This window comes from Vipera ursinii (assembly GCF_947247035.1).
Source record: "Vipera ursinii genome assembly, chromosome: 3".
NCBI lineage: Eukaryota > Metazoa > Chordata > Lepidosauria > Squamata > Viperidae > Vipera > Vipera ursinii.
In genome coordinates, this window is record NC_139516.1 from 72,884,667 (window position 1) to 72,905,681 (window position 21,015).

Here is a 21,015-nt window from a genome sequence, read left to right on the forward strand (position 1 = left end):
CAAAAACTAGCACGACACCATAAGTGGAAATAACTGTGGACATTATCAAAAGCATTTGTGACACACAGGAGGGATATCGGCCTTTCTAATAAGACTTTTGGGTTGTCATAAATAGATACTGATAATGTCCTCTTTTTTATCTCCAGCTGATGTCACCAGCCTCCAGCAACAGCAGTGGTTCCTTGTCACCATCCTCCTCATCAGACTGCCTAGTCCCTCGGGGATGCCCCGGACGCAGCCATGTTGCTGCTTTGCGTACTCGTTTTGAACTGGAATACGCCTTGAATTCAAGAGCTCATGGGACATGGTCCCAAAGGTAAGCACAAAGACCACATGGATACCTTCCTTAACCTGTAGGATTCAAAGAACTGCCTGACCTATTCTTGACTATTCAAATTGCTCTTAGCACCTCATTAAAGAATAAAATGTTTGAAAGGGCCACAGAATCAACACGCACAATACTAGTTTTTCTTTGTAAACTAGAAGGTCAAAAAAAAATCTATCAACAAACCAGCTTAAATTTGGAGAACTTCTAAATGCCACCTTGGTTTCTCTGTTCAGACTTCCTTCCCAGGTCTTCTGCATAAGCAGTCAGTTCTTATATACTTGCTTGTTTTGGCATTCCCATAATTCAATTGTATGCACAACATTTCATTTTTCTCTTGCTTCCCCAACTCTGTATAAGAAATCGCTCTTCCTTTTTTCTGGAAAGTCAAGGAAAGGGGCTGGCAGGAAGTAGGGAGAAAGCTATAGCAAAAGGAAGGAAACTCACTGAAAATCAAATCACGCAGCTGAATAGGACCTGAAATAGAAAGTGGTTGAGAAAATGGAAGAATTAACTCCAGAAATCAAGAAATTAGTACAATATAAGTTTTTGGGAGAGAGATTGTATTATTTGAAATTTGCCATCATCATTGAGGACAGGAATCAGTTTTCAGGGAATTTAGTGGGCAAAGCAAGTAGGCTTTATTTACTTTTTTTTTAAGGAAAGCTGGTAACTTCTTTTACTTTTTGGCAGAACTGGAGAATTTGCTAATAATTGTTGCTTTACCTCTTTGAAGAGGCGGTTTCAGATAGATCAGTGCAGAGTTTTGTATAGTTTGGTGTAGTAGTTAAGTAACGGCGGGATAAAAATCTAATAAATAACCATTTATTAGATTTTTATCCCGCCGTTACTTTTTTTATAAATAACTCTAAGAGTGAACATGAATAATATTCCCTCCTCCTCATATTTTCCCCACAACAATAACCCTGTGAGGTAAGTTGTGCTAACAGCAAGTGACTGGCCTGAAGTCATACAGCTGGTTTTTCAAGCCTAAAGCAGAACTAGAATTCACAGTCTCCTGGTTTCTAGGTCAGCACCTTAACTATTACACCAAACTGGCTTTCATATGATGTTAACCTTTGTTTAGTCACCACGATGTAAAAAAGATGTCGGGACTCTAGAAAGAGTACAGAGAAGAGCAACAAAGATGATTGGGGGACTGGAGGCTAAAACATATAGGGAATGGTTGCTGGAATTGGGTATGTGTACTTTAAGGAAGAGAAGGGTGAGGGGTGACATGATAGCAGTGTTCCAATATCTCAGGGGCTGCCACAAAGAAGAGGGAGCCAAGCTATTCTCCAAAGCACCTGAAGGCAGGACAAGAAGCAACGGATGGAAACTAATCAAGGAGAGAAGCAACCTAGAACTAAGGAGAAACTTCCTGACAGTTAGAACAATTAACCAGTGGAACAACCTGCCTCCAGAAGTGGTGAATGCTCCAACACTGGAAGTTTTTAAGAAGAGACTGGCCAGCCATTTGTCTGAAATGGTATATGGTTTCCTGCCTTAGCAGGGGGTTGGACTAGATGACCTCCAAGGTCCCTTCCAATTTCTACTTCTACTTCTTCTTCTTCTTCTTCTTCTTCTTCTTCTTCTTCTTCTTCTTCTTCTTCTTCTTCTTCTTCTTCTTCCTATTATTATTATTATTATTATTATTATTATTATTATTATTATTATTATTATTATTATTATTATTATTATTATTATTATTATTATGTCCCATTGTTATAACTTGCTAAAGCTGTTTACTAAGTATTCTTTGTGTCTGAAGAAAAGGCTGAAAGGCACAACCAGAATTAAGATGCTATACCTACCATAGACTGGGCATTTTCCCAATAGTGAATTAAAAGCATCTTCATAGCGTCATCCTTCTCTTGCTGGAATGATACAAAGCTTTTTCTCATTACTCTTTTCTCTCGTTACTTTGAAGCCTCAATAGTTGAATGACTCTAGAAAACGCTAAGTCTCAAATAGGAAAATAATTTCTAGCTTCACTTGCCATTTATCATCCTGCTTTTGCCCCACCAATTCCAATGGCCTCAATCTATTCCTGAAAGCAGTTCTTTAAAGTTCTTTAAAAAAATGTAACTGTGCTTTTAGGTTTGATATCACAACAGCAGTGGAACTAATCTACTTTTTTCCATGTTAGATCTAGAAGGCCTGCTATGTAGTGGCCATGGAGAGGAATGACTACAGAATTCTATATAACATTTCTAACTTGCATTAGAAAAGGAACGGATGGGCTTTTGTGTCTCACATCACTCTAGACCAGAGGTGGCGAAAGATGCCCCCTTTGTGACCTGTGCACTTCTTCAGTTCCCAGAATTCCTGAGCCAGCAGTCCACAAGTTACAAAAGGGCCATCGTTCCCCACCCCTGATCTAGACAAACCAATATTTAGCTCAATCTGAATTGAGTAAAAGCAGGGAGGAATATCACTGTGCTTCAGAGATTCTAACTGCTGAAACATCTTGTTGCATAACATTGTGGACTTTGGGAGATGTTAATGCCATAATTTTCATTTCCTGGGCTAGAAGAAAGTGATAGTGATATTATTATTATTATTATTATTATTATTATTATTATTATTATTATTATTATTATTATTATTGTTGTTGTTGTTGTTGTTGTTGTTGTTAATAATAATAATAATAATAATAATAATAATAATAATAATAATAATAATAAAGTTGGAAGGGACCTTGGAGGTCATCTAGTCCAACCCCCTGCTCAGGCAGGAAACCCTATTCCATTTCAGACAAATGGCTGTCCAGTCTCTTCTTAAAAACTTCCAGTGTTGGAGTATTTACCACTTCTGGAGGCAGGTTGTTCCACTGGTTAATTGTTCTAACTGTCAGGAAGTTTCTCCTTAGTTCTAGGTTGCTTCTCTCCTTGACTAGTTTCCATCCGTTGCTTCTTGTCCTGCCTTCAGGTGCTTTGGAGAATAGCTTGACTCCCTCTTCTTTGTGGCAGCCCCTGAGATATTGGAACACTGCTATCATGTCACCCCTCACCCTTCTCTTCGTTAAACTACACATACCCAATTCCAGCGACCGTTCCTTATATGTTTTAGCCTCCAGTCCCCTAATCATCTTTGTTGCTCTTCTCTGTACCCTTTCTAGAGTCTCAACATGGCAACAAGGGAGTTTCTGTAGCCCATAAGTACTGTATTGATACTATTGGAGTACCTAGCAATGAAGATCCCAGGTAGACATCTAATTTAGTCTTCTTGAAGGAATCATCTCCCATCCTTTTTCCGGAGATGAGCCCAAACCATTTCATTCACTTAATCCATGTGCTAGTACTACAGTGTCAAAACGAGCTTGAGACAGACGTCGATATCTAAAAATATCATTGCATAATATTTGATTTTAAACAAATCCAAAACCATGATCCATATGTGAAGAAATGCAGGTTGGCGGGAGGATCTCTTTTAGATAACTTGCAAGGGGCTGGAACAACAACGAATTTGTGAGGAAAGCAACAAGATTCAGGGCGTATTAGAGGATTTTATATTAATTCCCCTTTCATGCTGCAGCATGTAATAGATTTGCATGAAAGAATAAGCAAGTGACACATTTAGGTTATACTACAGATGCCCAAGAGGGTGAAGAAAGTAGTTATCACAGCAGCTTCCCTGCTACTGTAATTTAATGTTCACAACAGTACGCCACCCAAGCTTATTAGCTGGTTGAAATGGGTTCCTGCAGAACCCAAAGGGTTGCAGAAGACTTCCCCCTTCAAATTCTATGCAATACAAATTAACTAACTCCAGTCCTATAAAATAAAACATTGAAAGAGTTACCCAGAGGCAAAATATAAACTAAAATGAAGATGGTTTCTGCCGATTCAGTGGGTTTCCCCTCCCCCAATTATACGACATACTGAGAAGATTAATGACCTAGCTTTCGAATGACAATGGTTTCTCGAGGCTTTAATTTTTAAAAAACATACAAATTGGGAGCAGGAGTGACTCAGTGCTGTGTGCTCACAACTATTGCAGTACATTGTTACAGCCTTTGCCTCTCCGAGCTCATCTGAGCTGCACAAACTACAAGGCTGCACACAATGACGAAGGATGTTTGCCGAGCTGTGTGCCTAAAACCCACATACAGAGTTAAGGAGGTGTGAAATTACTTACTTCATCCTTCTGTAAATATGGTCCATTTTATTAGCAAAGTTACAGTGGCCCAGTAGCACGTGAGCCTCTCCTTGGGATGTGGCAAGAGAGAAATTGACTGATAGACTGAGCATATGCAAAATGCAAATGCATCCCAGTTTGTATCTTTCTGTCAAATGTACTAGGACACATGTCCATATACACTTATCCACATATCCCAATTTTATGATGATGTTATTAATACTACTCCAGCCTTGAGAGTTGGGCAGTGTGTGGACGACGCTGTTGGATATATATATATTTCTTTCCCAGACGTTGCCTTCATCTTACCCCAATACACAACTGATGCAGATTAATATCAATCTCTGTCCAAATAGAGTTTTGGGTTTAAGCAGGCCCACAAGCCACAACAGTTTTGCCATGGGTGCAATCCAATGTGTTTCAAGGGCCACTGAGTTGGTGTAACAACAGGTGGTCCTTAGGGAGTGGGATCAGCCTGCCATCTGTAGGTTGCTTTAGAGTAGTGCAGCCTTTTCCCTCTCCCCTTTTCTGTTCTGCTTCCAGGGTCAAGGCTCTTTCTTGTTCCAGCCAGATCTCTAAGCTTATCCTTGGCTTGGAGACCTAGGCAGCCTGAACGAGATAAGTCCAGTGATGGCTGCAGGACGTTGCACGCTGGAATATAAAAAGCTGGCTTTCTCTCTGTTACTTCAAAGTGGTTTGGGCTGTTTTTGAACATTAAGTTAGTGCTCTTCAGGAAAGCTCTAAACTCTTGCTCAAGTATGGTACAAATGCGTTGCATGGTTGAGTTCAAAAACTGCCCAACAATCAGCTGATATCAGCTAATCAGGAGACCTTTCTTAGACATTATTCTGGAATGGTGCCATTCTGGAATACTACTATTAGTACTACTATAGTACACTAATAATATTAGTAGTATTAGTAATAGTAGTACATTATTAGTATTAACAGTGATAAGACTAATACTATTACTGGAATAGTACTGTTCTATTAGCACTATTATTATTATTAGTGTATTATTAGTACTACTAATAGTAACAGTACTAATAGTACTGTTACTGGGATTACACTATTCCAAAATAACATTGTTTTTTGAAGGCCCTTGGGTAAAACTATTTTAACTATCCAGCCTCTATTTTAAATTTTTTATTCATTTTTATGCTTTTAATAATTTATCTGTATACCACCCAAAGTCGCTTTGTGAGGGAGATGTGTGGTGTCTAAATTTGATAAATAAAAATAAAAACACTAGCCCCAAACCAGAACAAGCCTGGACAGATTGTTAATATCTAGAGTCCCTGGTTCTCTTGAGGTTGATAGTTTTCTTGCAGACGTCTCACTACCGAACTAGGTAACATCAACAGTGTCCCAGTTATCTGCCTGTTAAGATGTCTGTCAAACTTTGCTTCTCTCCCCAGCTCAGGCCAGTTTAAGAGGGACGATTGTAGCTGTCTTCCTGCCAGTTGTAGACATTTGGTGGGAGGTGAGGGACAAAGGTGAAGAAACCCACCAGTCCCTGTCCTTATGCTTCTGAGAAAATCTCTTGTTTTGATCCTTGGCCTGTTCATTTGGTTAGAAGTAGATAGGAAGGATTTACATTCCCAAAAGTAGGTTTGGTGGGAAGATGTCCAGATGATACATTTGGACTTTTAAAGAGGCAATAATGATTGGGGCTTTTGTAGTGGATAAGACGATTTCTTTCAAGCCTCCAGAATAAAAGGCCAGAGAATGAGAGAAGGGGGAAGAAGCTATCTGTTTGAAGTGAGGGCTGTCATGTAGGAATGGTAATGCTCCCTTACTTGGATTGAAATTCTAGGGATATTTATCCGAACCATAATTTGAACTTAGTGGGCCTTGGTTCCTTCTCCTGAGGAAGCTTGCTGACAATCTGGTTGCAATCTTGCCTCTTTCTCTGCATGTGACTTCAGAAGTCCTTTTCTTCCTGCTGTGCTGCCTCATCAGTACAGGTTGTCAATTTACGTCCACAGTTGAGGCCAAAATTCTGTTGCAAAGTGAGACAGTTGTTAAGTGAATTTTGCCCCATTTTACAACCTTTCTTGAGTCAGCTGTTAAGTTAATCAGTGCAGCTGTTAAGTTAATAACATGGTCGTTAAGTGAATCTGGCTTGCCCATTGGCTTTACCTGTCAGAAGGTCGCAAAAGGTGATCACATGCCCCCGGGACACTGCAACTGTCGTAAATACATGCCAGTTGCCAAGTGTCTGAATCTTGATCATGTGACCAGGGGGACGCTGCCACAATTGTAAGTGTGAAAAATGGCCATCGCTTTTTTCAGTGCTGATGTAACTTCGAACACTTTCTAAATGACTGTAAACAAGTGACAATTCCAGAATAAGAGACACAGGTGAAAAAGAGATCCCAGCACCAATCTGAAAGATTCTACAATTGGCCTCTCTTTTTTTGAAAGGGGCAAGATAGAACACACAAAGATTGTCTAGTCCAGTGCAACCATCCAGATTCCTCTAATTTCCCAGCCCCCACAAGAACCCATCAGCTGAGAAAGTGGCACATCTGGCAACTTCGCTGTTTGGTTTTAGCATATGGATGTGTTTAGAAGAGGGGAAAGATGAGACTCCTGGGCACTCAGGAATGGTGGATTAATGCTGTTGAAGAAAACATTATTGTAAATGCAAAGGTCTTCAAAAGAGAGCTTGTGGGTGCAGATTGGTGGAACTGGCTTCACCCAAGCAGAATGGGAGCGGAATGGGAAATTTGTTCGTGTTGGGCATTACTGCTTTAAATGGAACCTTGTCAGGTTAGCAGGCATAAAAGAATCTTGGAATAATATTTAGACCCAGATTGGTGGGGGGAACATGGTCCTTTGCCCAGACAGTCTGCGTTCCACCCAGAAGAACTGGCCATAGTCTGTAATCGTTGCTAAATGCATAACATTCTGTCTCTTAGATGATTGATTGACTTGGCCTTTTGCTTTCATGGTTTTATGTGCGAGCAGAGGTAGATGGATGAGCTCCACTACAGAGAAATATTTGAAAAGTAAGTGAAGCTGATGATGCGTTACTTTACAGTTTAGTGGAATTCAACAAATCTAATTCTATTATCCTGTCAAGTTCCACCCCAAAAAGATCTTGAGAGTATTTTTCTAATTAAAAAAATGACCCTAGCAACAGTAAAATGCATCTATAGGATTTACTGTATCTGCATTGGTGAAAATCCATTGTTTTCTCCAGAGGAAATAGGGAAATAGGAAACAGGGAGGAAATAATATACACAATAATTACTTAATTTTCCGTAAAGTTATGTTCACTAATGCACCTTTTTTTAAAAAGAGTATCAGTCATTAGCTAATAATGAAAGGGTTTTTTTAATCTAACATTTCAACGTTTATACAAACCAATTTACTGAAGGTAAACTAAATGAGGAAAAAAATGTTTTCTGAGTTACAGAACTCAACTGAGATTTTTCTGAAACATTGAAAATCCAACAACCATTTTTTATCCTGTCCATTAAGTACCCACTTTGGTCTAATAAATGTAGCTTGGCATTAATGCTTTTGAGGAGTTCAAGCACAAGAAGAAATATTCTGCCAGGTTTGTGAACTTACTGATATTTAAGGAAGAAAGTAAGTTGTGAGCTGTCACTTGACTTACAGGCAGGCTGTGAGTAAAGGGGGAAGGATATGCACATAAACACATATACACAGAGACATGAATAATGTCAGTTCCTGTTTATAGTTTTATTTTCATGGAATAAATTATTAGGTGAAAATTTATATTATATGAAAGGACATTTTACATATTGCTAAGAATCAGAATAATCCACTATAGATGGTTACAATACAAGCAACTGACTCACCATCTAAGCTTTACACAGAGAAGTAAAATCTGAACTCGCCTATTGCATGATTGAATCCTAGATTAGGAAGCGGGTGGGTGGGTTGTAGGCTGCTTACCCCAATCTGTTATCAAATTCTCAATAGGTACTATCCAGATTCTTTTGAAGATACCAATCTACTGGCCGTCAAGATGATTAAATTCAGATGATTAAAATGTTTATCCGAATGTTTTCTTCAGTGATCCTGCTCTTCCAACTTTTTCTTTCTCCTTTCCCACCCCACAGATCAGCTGTCCTGCCTCCATTCTGTACCTCTTCTTGTATGGGTCATTCCAATTTGTTTACATTCAAAGTATTCACAGCTAGATACAGAATTTAAATTATGCCTGCTGTAATTTTGCCTACTGCAGAATTTATTTCCTTGTGCTTTGCAAAGGATTATTCTATTAGTACAGACTAAAATGTCATTCACCTTTTTAGCACCTGCATCTTATTCTTAACTCGGGCAGTCTATGCTCTAGAATGAACCCCATTGAATTCAATAGGGCTCAATTCCAGGAAACTGTAAGTTTGCAACTTAAGCGACTCAACACTAAAAACACTGACATTTGATGTAATGGTTTGCCAAAGTTATTCAGATGTCAGAAATATGAAATGGGGTTACTGTACTTCTCTTCCCCCAAATAGAGGGTGATAAGCCTTCCCTATAGGCTGCAGCTCATGATTCATGCTTTCCTCTCCATTTTGATAACCTGTCCCTGTTTCTTCTTGCCTGACCTCTTCTCATGGCTGAATGGTCTCCAAGCTCATGATTCTACGAGTTGTTCTATGCTGTCATATGTACAGACATCAATATTTTTCATAAAACAAGCTTGTTGTACAAGAAATTTGATAAGTGTTTCCAGATTGTGGAATCATTCTGGAGGAGGTGGGACCCAAGATGCTTTCTTCAAATTGGATGCATCTTCCAATTTCCAATTCTTGCAAAAGCATTAAACATTCAGTAAGTGCATGATACATTGTGTGTGTGTGTGTGTTGCATTTGTTGTGTCCTTCAAACGGCAATGCCTTAAACCAAAGAGTGGGGCTGAAAGATGTTCTCCGAAATTTGCACAGGTAGACTTTAGAAAAGCAAACCAGGCCTCTCTCACCTGGCTTCCCCAGGGGAAAACATGACAAGATCACTAACCCTCTTGATCCTTCAAATCTAGGGATCACGCCCAATGGCTCCACTCTCATGAGAATAATCTGGGAATGGTCACATCATTACGTTTCTGACTCCGAGCCCAGAAACCTTGACAGGAAGGTACAATATTTAGAAAGGCAGCATTTCTGGGTTTTGCAGCAACCCTGCCATTCCTTCAAGTCAACCGAGGCACTTGTCTGTAGCTTTACAAGGACTAGAGGCAGGGAAGTATGTTTCTCAGCAGATGCTTTTTTATGTCGAGCCTTAAAAATGTTGCATGAAGGTTTGTAATGAACCATGAGAAGCCAGTAACCACTGAATGACAGTAGGCTCAGAGCACCAAGTAGTAGTTTAGCAGCAGGAGACAAGTTTCCAGCAGCCCCACTTCAGGAGATGCCGCCTGCACATTGAACAAGTCAGTCTCCAAATGAGGCAGCTCTTCCAAGCAGATATAAATAAAAGATGCGACGTTCCTATGGGAACCCTTTGGCATATTGGATTACCTATTCCCCAGCTAGAGTTTCCTTTCAGTTATATTTCACCTACACTTTAGGGTGTACTTTGAGAACACCGGAGACTGAATTGTATTTTTCTAACTATACCTACACTGTGGCTTTATTATTTCCTTTTTTAATTTAATAATTTTATTTTAAAAAATTATCATTAAAAGGGTAAAAACTTAATATAAACTAACAAAAAAGGACAAAAAGAAAAAAAAATAGAAAATTCAGAAAAGGAAAAAAAGAGAAATAAAAATAAGAAACAAAGAAGACATAAGAATATATAGGAAAGAAAAAGAAAAATATATGAAGAAATGACCCCCCTCCCCTTCATCACAAGTATAAATTAATGTTTAGTAACTTATGACCCCCTCTTAAAAATAAAACAAATGATCTGTTCTTCTTATCTATAAATAAATCCTCAAAGCTATTCAATTCCTGATCAACAAAAGTCCATTAAGGGGTAACACAGATAACAAATCTATTTTAACCTTGATCAAATAAATCTTTATATCCCTTCCCTTTACTTTTAACTATCTTGATCTTTAATCCATCCAAACAATGTCCTGGAACTTGATTTCCTTCTATTTTCTCTTTGTCTCTTCTCATAGAATTCTTCCAAGGTTTAACAAATCTCTTTTGTAAGTCCAGAGTAGGAAAGTTATCTAGTTCACTCTTTTGACTTGTTATTTGCATATGCCAGAACTCACCTATTGCATTATTGAAGCATAGAATAGGAAGGGGGTGATTGTAGACTGTTTACCCCAATCTGTTATCAAATTCTCAATAGAGAATACATCAGCTGGTTTCCTCTGTATATCCAATGCAGCATCTTTTGTGACCTTATGATTTCCTGTCTACAGACATGGACATAGATGCAGTGATTCTCAATCTGTGGTCCATGGACCCCTTGGGGGGGAGTGCGATGTCATCACAGAGGGCCCCAAAGGCTTGAAGAAATGTTGTGGCTTAAAACATGAGTTAAGTCTTGGTGGTCCATGGCCACAAAAGGTATTTAAAGGGGGTCCATGGTGAAAAAAAAAGGTTGAGAATCAATGGATTAGAGGTTCTGGAGACATTATGCTGATGCTCCCTTGCCAATGCTTCAGTCAAACAGCAGGACCTACATGTAGGTCTTATCACGCATAGGCCTCAACATATGAAAAACCAAATAACATAGAGAACTAGGCAGTCTTCTATTTTTGGTGTAAGGATAAGACATAAAATATGCATGACCAATATCAGGAAGGACTTTTTAATCTGCTTATTGTCTTGGGAATTTCTGTTTATTGTCCTGGATTTCCAACAAAGCTTTTCACAGCACCTGCGATCTATTCCTTTTGAAGAAGCATAACAGGGATTGCATTTAGGTGCTTCCACATGGAAATCCCCATTTCTCAATTCTAAGATGACCTTGTCATATATGGCAGAGGTAGAGAACTATGGCACCTTTATGATTTGTGGACTTCAACTTCCAGAATTGGAAGTTCCATGCTGGCTCAGGAACTCTCGGAGTTGAAGTCCACAACTGATAAAACTGCCCTAGTTCCCCATTCCTGGTCTAGGGAATGAATATACTTTCCTAACAGTTTTGACTGAATAACGATGATAAAATTGCATAAACTTTATATAAAGTGAATGTGATCTGTCATTTTCAATCCCAGTGAATGGGGGGGGGGGGGAAATGACTAGACCTTTAATGCTTGAGAGTAAAAAGATTGTAGAACCAGGTTTAGCCTTGAGTTGAGATCATTAATTAATCCCCCAAGATATGCATCTCAGCATCTTTTCCAGATGGATATGCAGGTGTGAACTTTTTCCCTGAAATGTTTTGAGTTTGGGTCCAGTTTTTTCAATGTTAAATACAGTTTTACCACTCAGCAAGTACTGTATTTCTTTACTTTTGCACAGCTTATAAAACAATGTGCACGAAAAGATAACTAGAATGTTCTAGTCCATTGTCTTTTCCAAACAAAACACAAAGAGGAACAACAGAGAGTTGCAGTAGCTCTAGAATAGAACTGGTAATGTCAGGGCTTTTTTTTTCTCATAGAACGCTCAGAACGGAGTTCCGGCACCTTTTTTGAATGGAACCTTGTAGGGTAGGCAAGGTGGGTTGTATGACATGTGTGAGTTCTGGCACCTTTTTCTTTTACAAAAAAAGCACTGGGTAATGTAATAGCAGATGTTTTTATCATAAATAAATGTTAGGTCACAATCTACATGCAGTGGTTTGAATTCTTTATATATTACTTCACATTAACTCATATCTTGAATGTTCACATAATATTTGTGCATAGTATAGATGCAACACTAACATGTTTTTTAATGTCCTACGTACTTTTAGTTTCCTTTCTCTCCTAAATAATCTTGAATTTGACTGTGTCTATGACTTTGTCCACTCAATTCATCCAGAGAAATTGGATGAATTGTTTATTTGGATTTATTTAATTTATTTATTTATTTTAATCCCATTTATATCCCGCCCTTCTCCGTAGACTCAGGGCGGCTTACAATCTAAGCACAAATCAAATGTGCTTAGCAATAGCCTTCATTCTATGTATATGCCTGCTTATTAGGGCTTTCCCCCCCCCAAGCGGCATTATTACAAAGTCAGCTTATTGCCCCCAACAATCTGGGTCCTCATTTTACCTACCTCGGAAGGATGGAAGGCTGAGTCAACCTTGAGCCTGGTGGGATGCGAACCTGCAATAATTGCAGGCAGCTGGTGTTACTTAAGGAGGCATTAGCCCACTGCTCCACCAAGGCTCTTCTCTAAAAGAGGAAGAAATTTTCTGTGATCTCCCTTGTTGGCAATAAATAGTAGTGTGCATACATACATACTGTGCATATATACATACATGTCAATGGAAACTTTGTGTAGGATATTTTGGGGGTGGGGGGTTAATGAAACATGGGAAAGCAGCGAGCTGCATATTGGTGGAGGGATGGCAGTACATTGAAAGTCAGAACATGTATTTTTACCTCTCAGCATTTCATAACTACCTAAAGGCCTGAACATCAGTTAGAATGACTTCATCAAAATCTTTTAAAGTTCTGTTCTTCTTTGAAATAATTTTGAGGAACTTCTTTTTCATAAAGATGTTTGGAAAAATGTTTTAGTAAAATGTAATTGGAAGAACTCATTTTGGCTATCTTGAGAATTTCGAGACTTACTGTCTTCTCTGGATGTACTTTTAGAAGCTGCCAATTTGGGAAAAGCTGATCTACAGTGACTTTCTTGCTTTTTTTTATAGGATTTATTAATTTTTAAAAATTACAATCTTTAAAGCTTGGTAAACAACGCTATTTAACATTAACTTCTTCAATATAAATCTATTCAGTACTGCACAATCCAGTATTTCTTCCTTGATCTTCCTTTCTTCCCCATATTTTTTCCCTTTTCCCCTCATTAAACAATTACAATTCTTAATACTATTGATATATACAAAATTAGGTATAAACATCTTCATCATATTTCACTAATATTATAGAAGTAACAATAACAATAAACATGCTGTTTATGGTGTGCTAATTAAAGCTTTTCTTCTTCAGTTGTCAGTAGCTAATGGTTGGCCATAGAGGTGTGGCTGGTCTTTCCCCTGCCAGTTTAGAGGGCTTTCCTTGGATTGAACGGAGAGATTTCTGGCTCTCCTTGATCAACAAGGCACCCCTCCTTCTTCATCGCCTCTTTGGAGTGACTTTAGGCCTTTTTCAGGAGCCCCAGCAGGGCGAAATCGGGCACAGAAGGCAGAGCTCTGCCTTTCTTTGTCTTGTCTTACCACGATGCAAAACCAGAAGGCTACAGTGACTTTCTGATAGTCCTATGAGCTACCACACAAGTCTTCAGACAGTGTAGGAGGAGGAATGGCAAAGCCAGGGAGTGGACTAAAAAGAGGATTCAGTTTAGAATCTTTATGTAACCACAAAGGAACTAGTCCAGCCCCCGTTGATTGTCACTGACCCTTATCTAATTTTAACCAGTACTGATCTTTAATTGAGAACATTCCTGTGCATAGGCTTTTAGCAATGAATCAGTTAAATTGAACCTTCACACATGAACTGCTATTTCAAGCCTGACAGATGTTTATGCATTGTTTTGCTTTCCAAAAGTGCAATTCTTACATGGTTTTCTTTGATTACTTTATGACATGATAGAGAGAAGAAAAATGAAAAATATTATTTATGTAGTTAATTTCTTTTTAATTAAATGAATATCATATGACTGTTAATATTTGTTCAGGAGAAATAATTATTTAAAAAGCCCAATCTCCAATATTCTTAGAGCAGTAACATCTGTCCTTCTTTATGTCATCCATCCACCATGATATGGAAGGTTTTTATAGCAGTTGTAATTTATAAAACTTTCCATAGGAAAATGTGTTTGAAAGGCAACAGTCAGCATCTAGTAATATGCCTCTGTAGATTTTTTTCCAGTATGATTGACAATACAATTTGATAACTTTTGAATGAAGGAGTCTAATTCTGATTACAGGTCTTAAAAGAAATATTTTATAAAGCTATTTCAGTTATTGAGGCTTTGATATGAAGGGCTTCATTGGTTTTGATTAAAAAGATTGGTAACTAATTACATGGTTTTATGGCCTCTCTTATTGGAAACTAAGACACCATTTTTAATAATTCTGAAGCAAAATATTTTAAAGGGGATAGAAGTAGCTTAAGTGGGGGGTCTACTAGCTAAAGGAGAAATACTTGACTTCCAGAATCTGGAAATGACAAATTCTGTTCAGATGTTTACTAAATGGAATCCACCTTTGATAAATAAAGTAAAAACACCAAGGCAATGACGGTTTTATTTCATACTTGTTTTTCCCACTTCTGAAATATGAATTGGCTCTTGTTACATAATGCTCTGACAATATCATCAGGAACCCAAATCAATACATTCCAATTTATTTATTTAGCCTAATTAGATCGAATATGTCCAGAAGTCTCATTTCAAAAGAAGCCAACATCACCCTCTTATTCCTGAACACATTCCAATCTTCCACCTTTTGTTACTGAACATGTTCTGAACAAATTATTTGCATTTCCCTCAGTAATATTCCCAATACGTTAACCAAACACCTTGATGAAGTTGCATAACTCTGAGAACATATTTGCCTTCTTAAGGCTGAAATATCTGGCAGTGAGCAATTGCACTGGGATTATGACTTGTTCATAATGTATTTTAGAAATGCTAAGATGCAAGCTTATTTACTTGTCTGAATATATGTGCATTGTATGTGATAGATGTTACCTAGTTTGATAATGAAACGTCTGCAAAAAAATAAAAAAATTAAAAAAACCCAACAACAACCAAGCTTAGAGAACACCAAAACGTTTTCCAGACTACCATACCATAGATGTGTTAGTACATCTATAACTGAGTAACTAACCTGGGCCATGGATTTGAACCATTTTTCTGAAGCCAAGTCTTATCTTCTCTTTTGATTAAAAAAAAAAAATCTAAGCTGATGACTCAAGTTAGGTTATCAAATAATATCTCTCCTCTAAGAAATAGTCTTCTCTGAAAGTTGTGGAAAGTGTGTTTTTAGAGTCCAAGGCAATGTCAACTCTGTGAGAGCTATTTTGAGTAATATTTGTGACTCTGAGTTTTGCATTTGACCTTGACACTCATTAGATTCTGTTGCCTGGGCACACTTTCGTAACTATACATTAGTTTTAATTTAGGTAAATGTGAAGTCAGATTAGTGACATAGACAAAGTATGGCTTCTCTAATAGCAAGAAAGAATAAATAGATTGAATTAAGTAAATAAATGAACAAACCATTTCAATTCGGTAGAGACCTTGCAATGCTAATGACATGAATTCATTCTTCTACTACCCACAGAGTAGAAGTGCAAGAAATTCAGTATATGGATGGGCTTCAACTAATGAGTCATATTCCATTGTATGCATATTTAGTTTTAGCACAATAAAGATTGATATTGAAACAGTATAGCTAATCTGGACAATGGTGGTATTAAGAAGAATTACTTCTTTCAGGATAGTCTTTACTCTGAAATGGCTGAATATTTATTAGCAAATATTATTAAATTGGTTTTAATATTATACTAAAGGTTCGTGTGTTATTTGCATATTCAAGTATTAAAGGTGATTTAGCCTATATTTCATTCTAAAATACCGGGTGGTAAACAAACAAAAAAGTTCAAATATGCTCAATATAATAAATTTAAAATCCACCCGTATAACAAAAAAAAAGTAGATCAGGCAAAGCTAAAAACTACGTGACCTGCTGAGCTCAAGAGAGCTTCATATTTTGGTTCCAACAAGAAAAGAAAGAGCAGAGTCCCTTTTGCAAGTCAGCAAGTAGTTTTTAATACTCTCAAGAACATTTACCAAAAGTTTTCAAATATTTCCACAGGATGGATAGAATTCTTTATAAACAACAAGTTTAGCCTTGGCATCTGAGCCTAATTAAATATGGTATGAGAGTAAACAATTATTCATCCTTTATTTTTCAGCACTGGTATTATTATCAGAAAAGAGACATCTGTATGGATGGACAGAGAGATAAACAATATGTAAGAGAAAAATTATATACAGACCAATAATTGGAAATATTAACACCAAGGCAACACAAACTGAGTTGCAAAGAAATCTGTTTCAATGAGACTTACATGGAACTTGTTATTAAGCAGAGATGTATTATTAAGCTACCTTATATTTTCATTTCTGGAAAGCAGGCACATTTTAGCAAGAAGAAGAGCAATATGAATCTTATGAAAAATAGCCTTATAAAGTGTAAAGGTTCCTACAGATATCTATGGTTTATTTGTTATTAAGTCCCTTCTGTTTCAATGGGACTTATTTCCAGAAAAGTATCTTTAGAATAAACAATTAAGAAATGTATCCGATAGTGTGAAACTAGCCATTGAAGTTACAGAAGTCTTACCGGCCATCAATGTGAAGTTATCGTGATCAAAATCACCACGGATGAGGCATGGCTGGAAATAATCTTGAATCTTTGTTCTTTCAGCCACAACTTCACAAAAGGTTCTTTGAAAACACTGTTCTTTGAAATTACTTCAAATAATTCCTCACTTTGGGCTAGCGCAGATGTGTTGTACAAATTACCCGGCTATTAATGGCCAGTTGGGCAGCTTTTTTTTCATTCAGACGGAATACTTGATAATGATAGTTGCCCTTCAAATGAGAGCAGCTGGCAAAGGCTGGCGCTGTCTGAACACTTCCAAGAATAAAGGAATGTATTTACAGGGAATAATATTGGGATTTGCTTCCAAAGAGGAATGTTCTGTTTAGCAAAGAAATTAGCATGCACAAACCTGATAGTACAGATGTAAATAAAATATTTATAGTGTGCTGGATCTGTCACCTCAGATTGCTAATAATGTTGAAAGTAGTCCAGACTTTGAGGCAAAGCTCAAGATCAGAAACAAGCTATTCCAGAAATGTTTCTCTGTATATCCATCTCCTCGTCCTCCTCGTCCTCCTCCTCTTCCTCCTCCTCTTATTCCAGTGTAGTTCTTCCATTGTAAAAGGCATTTCTATATTTTGAATGAGGGTAGATTATTTTTAAATCATAGTGGTTTTGGAGCAAGTTTTGAAAAAGTACTCTTGTTCACCATTTCTCTCTTCTACCATTTACAGCGCTGGTCAGCACTCTTCTCAAGGCCTTTCTTTGGAAGAGATGAGAAGAAATTTTCAATGCCCACCTATTGACCAAAATGGTAAAATACAGATCCTCTTCAATAATAATGAACTGTATGCATGGACTGATAATGTTTAGTTTGTAATAAAATTGATCCTCCAAATTTATAGCACCCAGAAATAAAAAATCAGCAACCTTGGTAATAGGAGATACTGTAGCAATAACAATAGCACTTAGACTTATATACCGCTTCACAATATTTACAGCCCTCTCTAAGCAGTTTACAAAGTCAGCACATTGCCCCTAAGAATTGAGGTCCTCATTTTATCAGCCTCGGAAGGATGGAAGGCTGAGTCAACCTTGAGCCACCGAGGATCGAACTCCTGGCAGTGAGCTGAATTAGCCTGCAATATTGCATTCTAACCACTGTGTTATCATGGCTCAGATGTTTCTCCTTGAGCTGTGCAAGACCTTCAAGTGGCTTAACTTTAATTAAGGTCAAACTAAGTACAGGTAATTCTCATTTAGTGATTAAATTAGTTTCTGTGGAATCGTTGGTAAATGACACTATCGCTAAGTGAACCTGTGACACGGGGGGGGGGGGATTGCAAAGACCACGATATCATTCAAGTAAAGTTCTTTCCTACAGTGTCCTGTGCCTCATCTGTTGTTGTTTTTTTCTCCTCTTTGCAGACCAGAGAGATTCCTTTAATAAGTGATCTTCTCCTGACCTGCTTTTCTCTGCAGTGTAGTACTTACCTAGAAAGTGCTAACTGCAAGGTCAGCTCTGTGACCTTAATTAGTTGATTAGAACCTTCTGGCCAACAGACCTTGATCAGTTTCACTTAAAGTCTTTTGTTATGCTAAATAAGGTTACTTTTTCACCAGTCATAATTGTGAATGGTCACTATCTGAGGCAGTCGCTAAACAAGTAGGCCTGTACACCTCTGAGGCCGCTCTGCAGACTAATGCCCAGGACTTATCAGAGGCTTGACACAGCACTGCTAGTTGTCAAAGGAATCAGTTCCAAAGTAAGGCACTGTCCTCATGAATTAAACGAGTGATATTTCTGGTATTAAGCAAGAAAAAAAGTAGCATTTTTAATAATTAACCACTATATTTGTTCAAATATTTCTTGCATATGGAGCTTGTGGCAAACCTACTTGAAGGTCTTTGCATGCTGGGTCCATACACAAACGAGACCCTTCCACCAGGGTTTTAGATAAAGGGGCCAGAAGAAATGGAGTGGCCTGTCTTGTTTGGATAAAGCGAGAGGAATCCCTTACTTTATCAAATCAACAAGGCACACTTCATAGCGGATCCTTTCAGTGATCAGAGCCAAGTTGAATCTACCAAATGACACCACAGGCCCAGGTTCTACTACTGATCCTGTCTGGAAAGGTTATAGTAAGTTCCAAAAATTCAGGAAAGTTGTGTGAGATCCTTTCAGAATATTGCCAGGATTGTTATCACAACTTGAAAACTTAGACCTATCAGCATGTCCACTTATTTCAGCATTTCTTTTTCATTCTTTGTTTTGAAAGATTACAGACATGATCCTGAGGGTACAAAATTAAAACAAAAAGAAGGGGTTAAAATGTAAAGAAATAAAATGAAAATATCCACTGTAATAAACGATGCTTGTGGTTTTTTTTTGGGGGGGGGTTGTTGGATGTGATATTGAATGGTATATGATACTGAAGTGACTATTAATTCTACCCTGATGTGAGAATTGGGCTCTTGCCTTATGCCATTAGGGAGAGTTTGGGGGTTTTTTTGGTTACTGGGCTTCCTCTCCCCTCCTCCCTCCCTCCATATTTCTCTCTCTCTCTCTCTCTCTCTCTCTCTCTCTCTCACACACACACACACACACACACACACACACACACAAACACACGTTTATATTATAAGTGATCTTCACCCATGATGGTCTTAGTTCAGAGATTTCGTGACTAGGTTAAACTGGCATATATTCCCCAAAAGGAAGAATTGAAGTAATGACATTTAACCAATGGCCCAGATGATAAATACTCTGACAAGCAAACAGGTGCTTGTAGAATAAGCTATTGTTAACAGTAATAATGCAGGATTAAGGACATAATTATTTCTGGCAGACAGCTTATTGTTAACCACTGAATCTTCCATTCAGGGTCAAGATATGTATATTTAAAAATCAAACAGAAGCGTGAGAGGATATTCGCATTTCCCACTTTCCTATCGGCCATCATCTTAAATGGCTAAGGAGACTGTGAACACGAACTGCATCCCGTCTGCCTGTTAGATCCCACCCTCTGTCATTTTTTCCTGAAAAGAAATTACTTTGAATGCGCTTATTTCGGGCCATAAAAGATGTAGCCAAAGCAGCAGCATCTTTTTTATTATTATTATTGGGCAGCAAATCTGTGCATTTCTGCTACGAGGGAAGCCCTCTGTGCTTGCTTTCTGTACACAGAGGCTTGGCAAACGTAGGAAGAAGAGAGACAAGGTGCAGCAGCTAGGCTGAACGACATTTGCGACAAGCACCTGAGCTTCTTTTTGTTTTCCACAGGTTACGTGTCGGATCCCATGAGTACCCTGAGATTTCCTTCCTGCAGCAACAGTGGCAGCTTCGAAGACAGTGGCTGACAGCAAGAACCATCTACCTGCAGTGAGGAATCTCCACCAATTGGCAGCAACAATTCTTCCTCTGTCGCCACGGTTCCCAGGCATTGTACATTACAGCACAGAGCCTTATGCTGGCTTGTTTATTTACCGTTAGCTAATGCTTCCCCCGTAAATTACTCCTTCACCATTTTTCCCCCCTATTCCAGTAATTTAAAGAAGGCGAGGAAACATAAATCAGCTAAGTTGCAGAATTTAGGAGAGGGGCTGCTCACCCAGGAATGTGCTGTATTCAGTGCCAGTAAAAGTAATTAGTGGGTCTGATATATATTTTCTCTAGTAAGCACGAAGAAAGGAGGGGGAAATAATTGTTACCCTGTGAGAAATCGCCATCTTAGGACTCCCCGTGGTGGAAAAATTACACTTTCTTTCTTTCATGGTAGGAGAGAAATTTATCGCTCCACGCTTCCTGTAGGATTGCTCGTTTTCCTTTTCACCTCTGCATCCGTCAATCTCATCCATCAGCTGAGGTGGCTCCGCAGAATCTCTTCCAAAGCTCTGGATCAAGGTTCTTCAACCTCCACAAATTTAAGAGTTGTGGACTTCAACTCCCAGAATTCTGGGAATTGATGTCCGCAAGTCTTAAAAGTTGTTGAGATTGAGAAACCACTGCTGTCAGCAATCACCTGCACTTCTAATTTAATGATGTTCTTTATATCTTCCCTGAGTCTCTTTTGCTTAATCTATGTCGAAACACCCACCCCACCCCCCAAAAATCAGCCAGAATGTCTTTTAAAAAATAGATAATTTGTTACAA

General features: G+C 38.2%; 1 protein-coding gene across 1 annotated transcript in view; it reads left to right on the forward strand.

Moving 5' to 3' along the window:
• LOC310639069 (serine/threonine-protein kinase TNNI3K) overlaps positions 1-20,222 on the forward strand; it is a gene marked incomplete at both ends in the record, with an annotated part of 213,262 nt that extends 193,040 nt beyond the window's left edge. Inside the window, 3 exons of the mRNA XM_083360468.1 lie at positions 147-316; positions 17,597-17,676; positions 20,146-20,222. Coding sequence (XP_083216594.1) covers positions 147-316; positions 17,597-17,676; positions 20,146-20,222 — 327 coding nt within the window. The remainder of the gene's footprint in view (positions 1-146; positions 317-17,596; positions 17,677-20,145) is intronic.
• Positions 20,223-21,015: the final 793 nt, after the last annotated feature.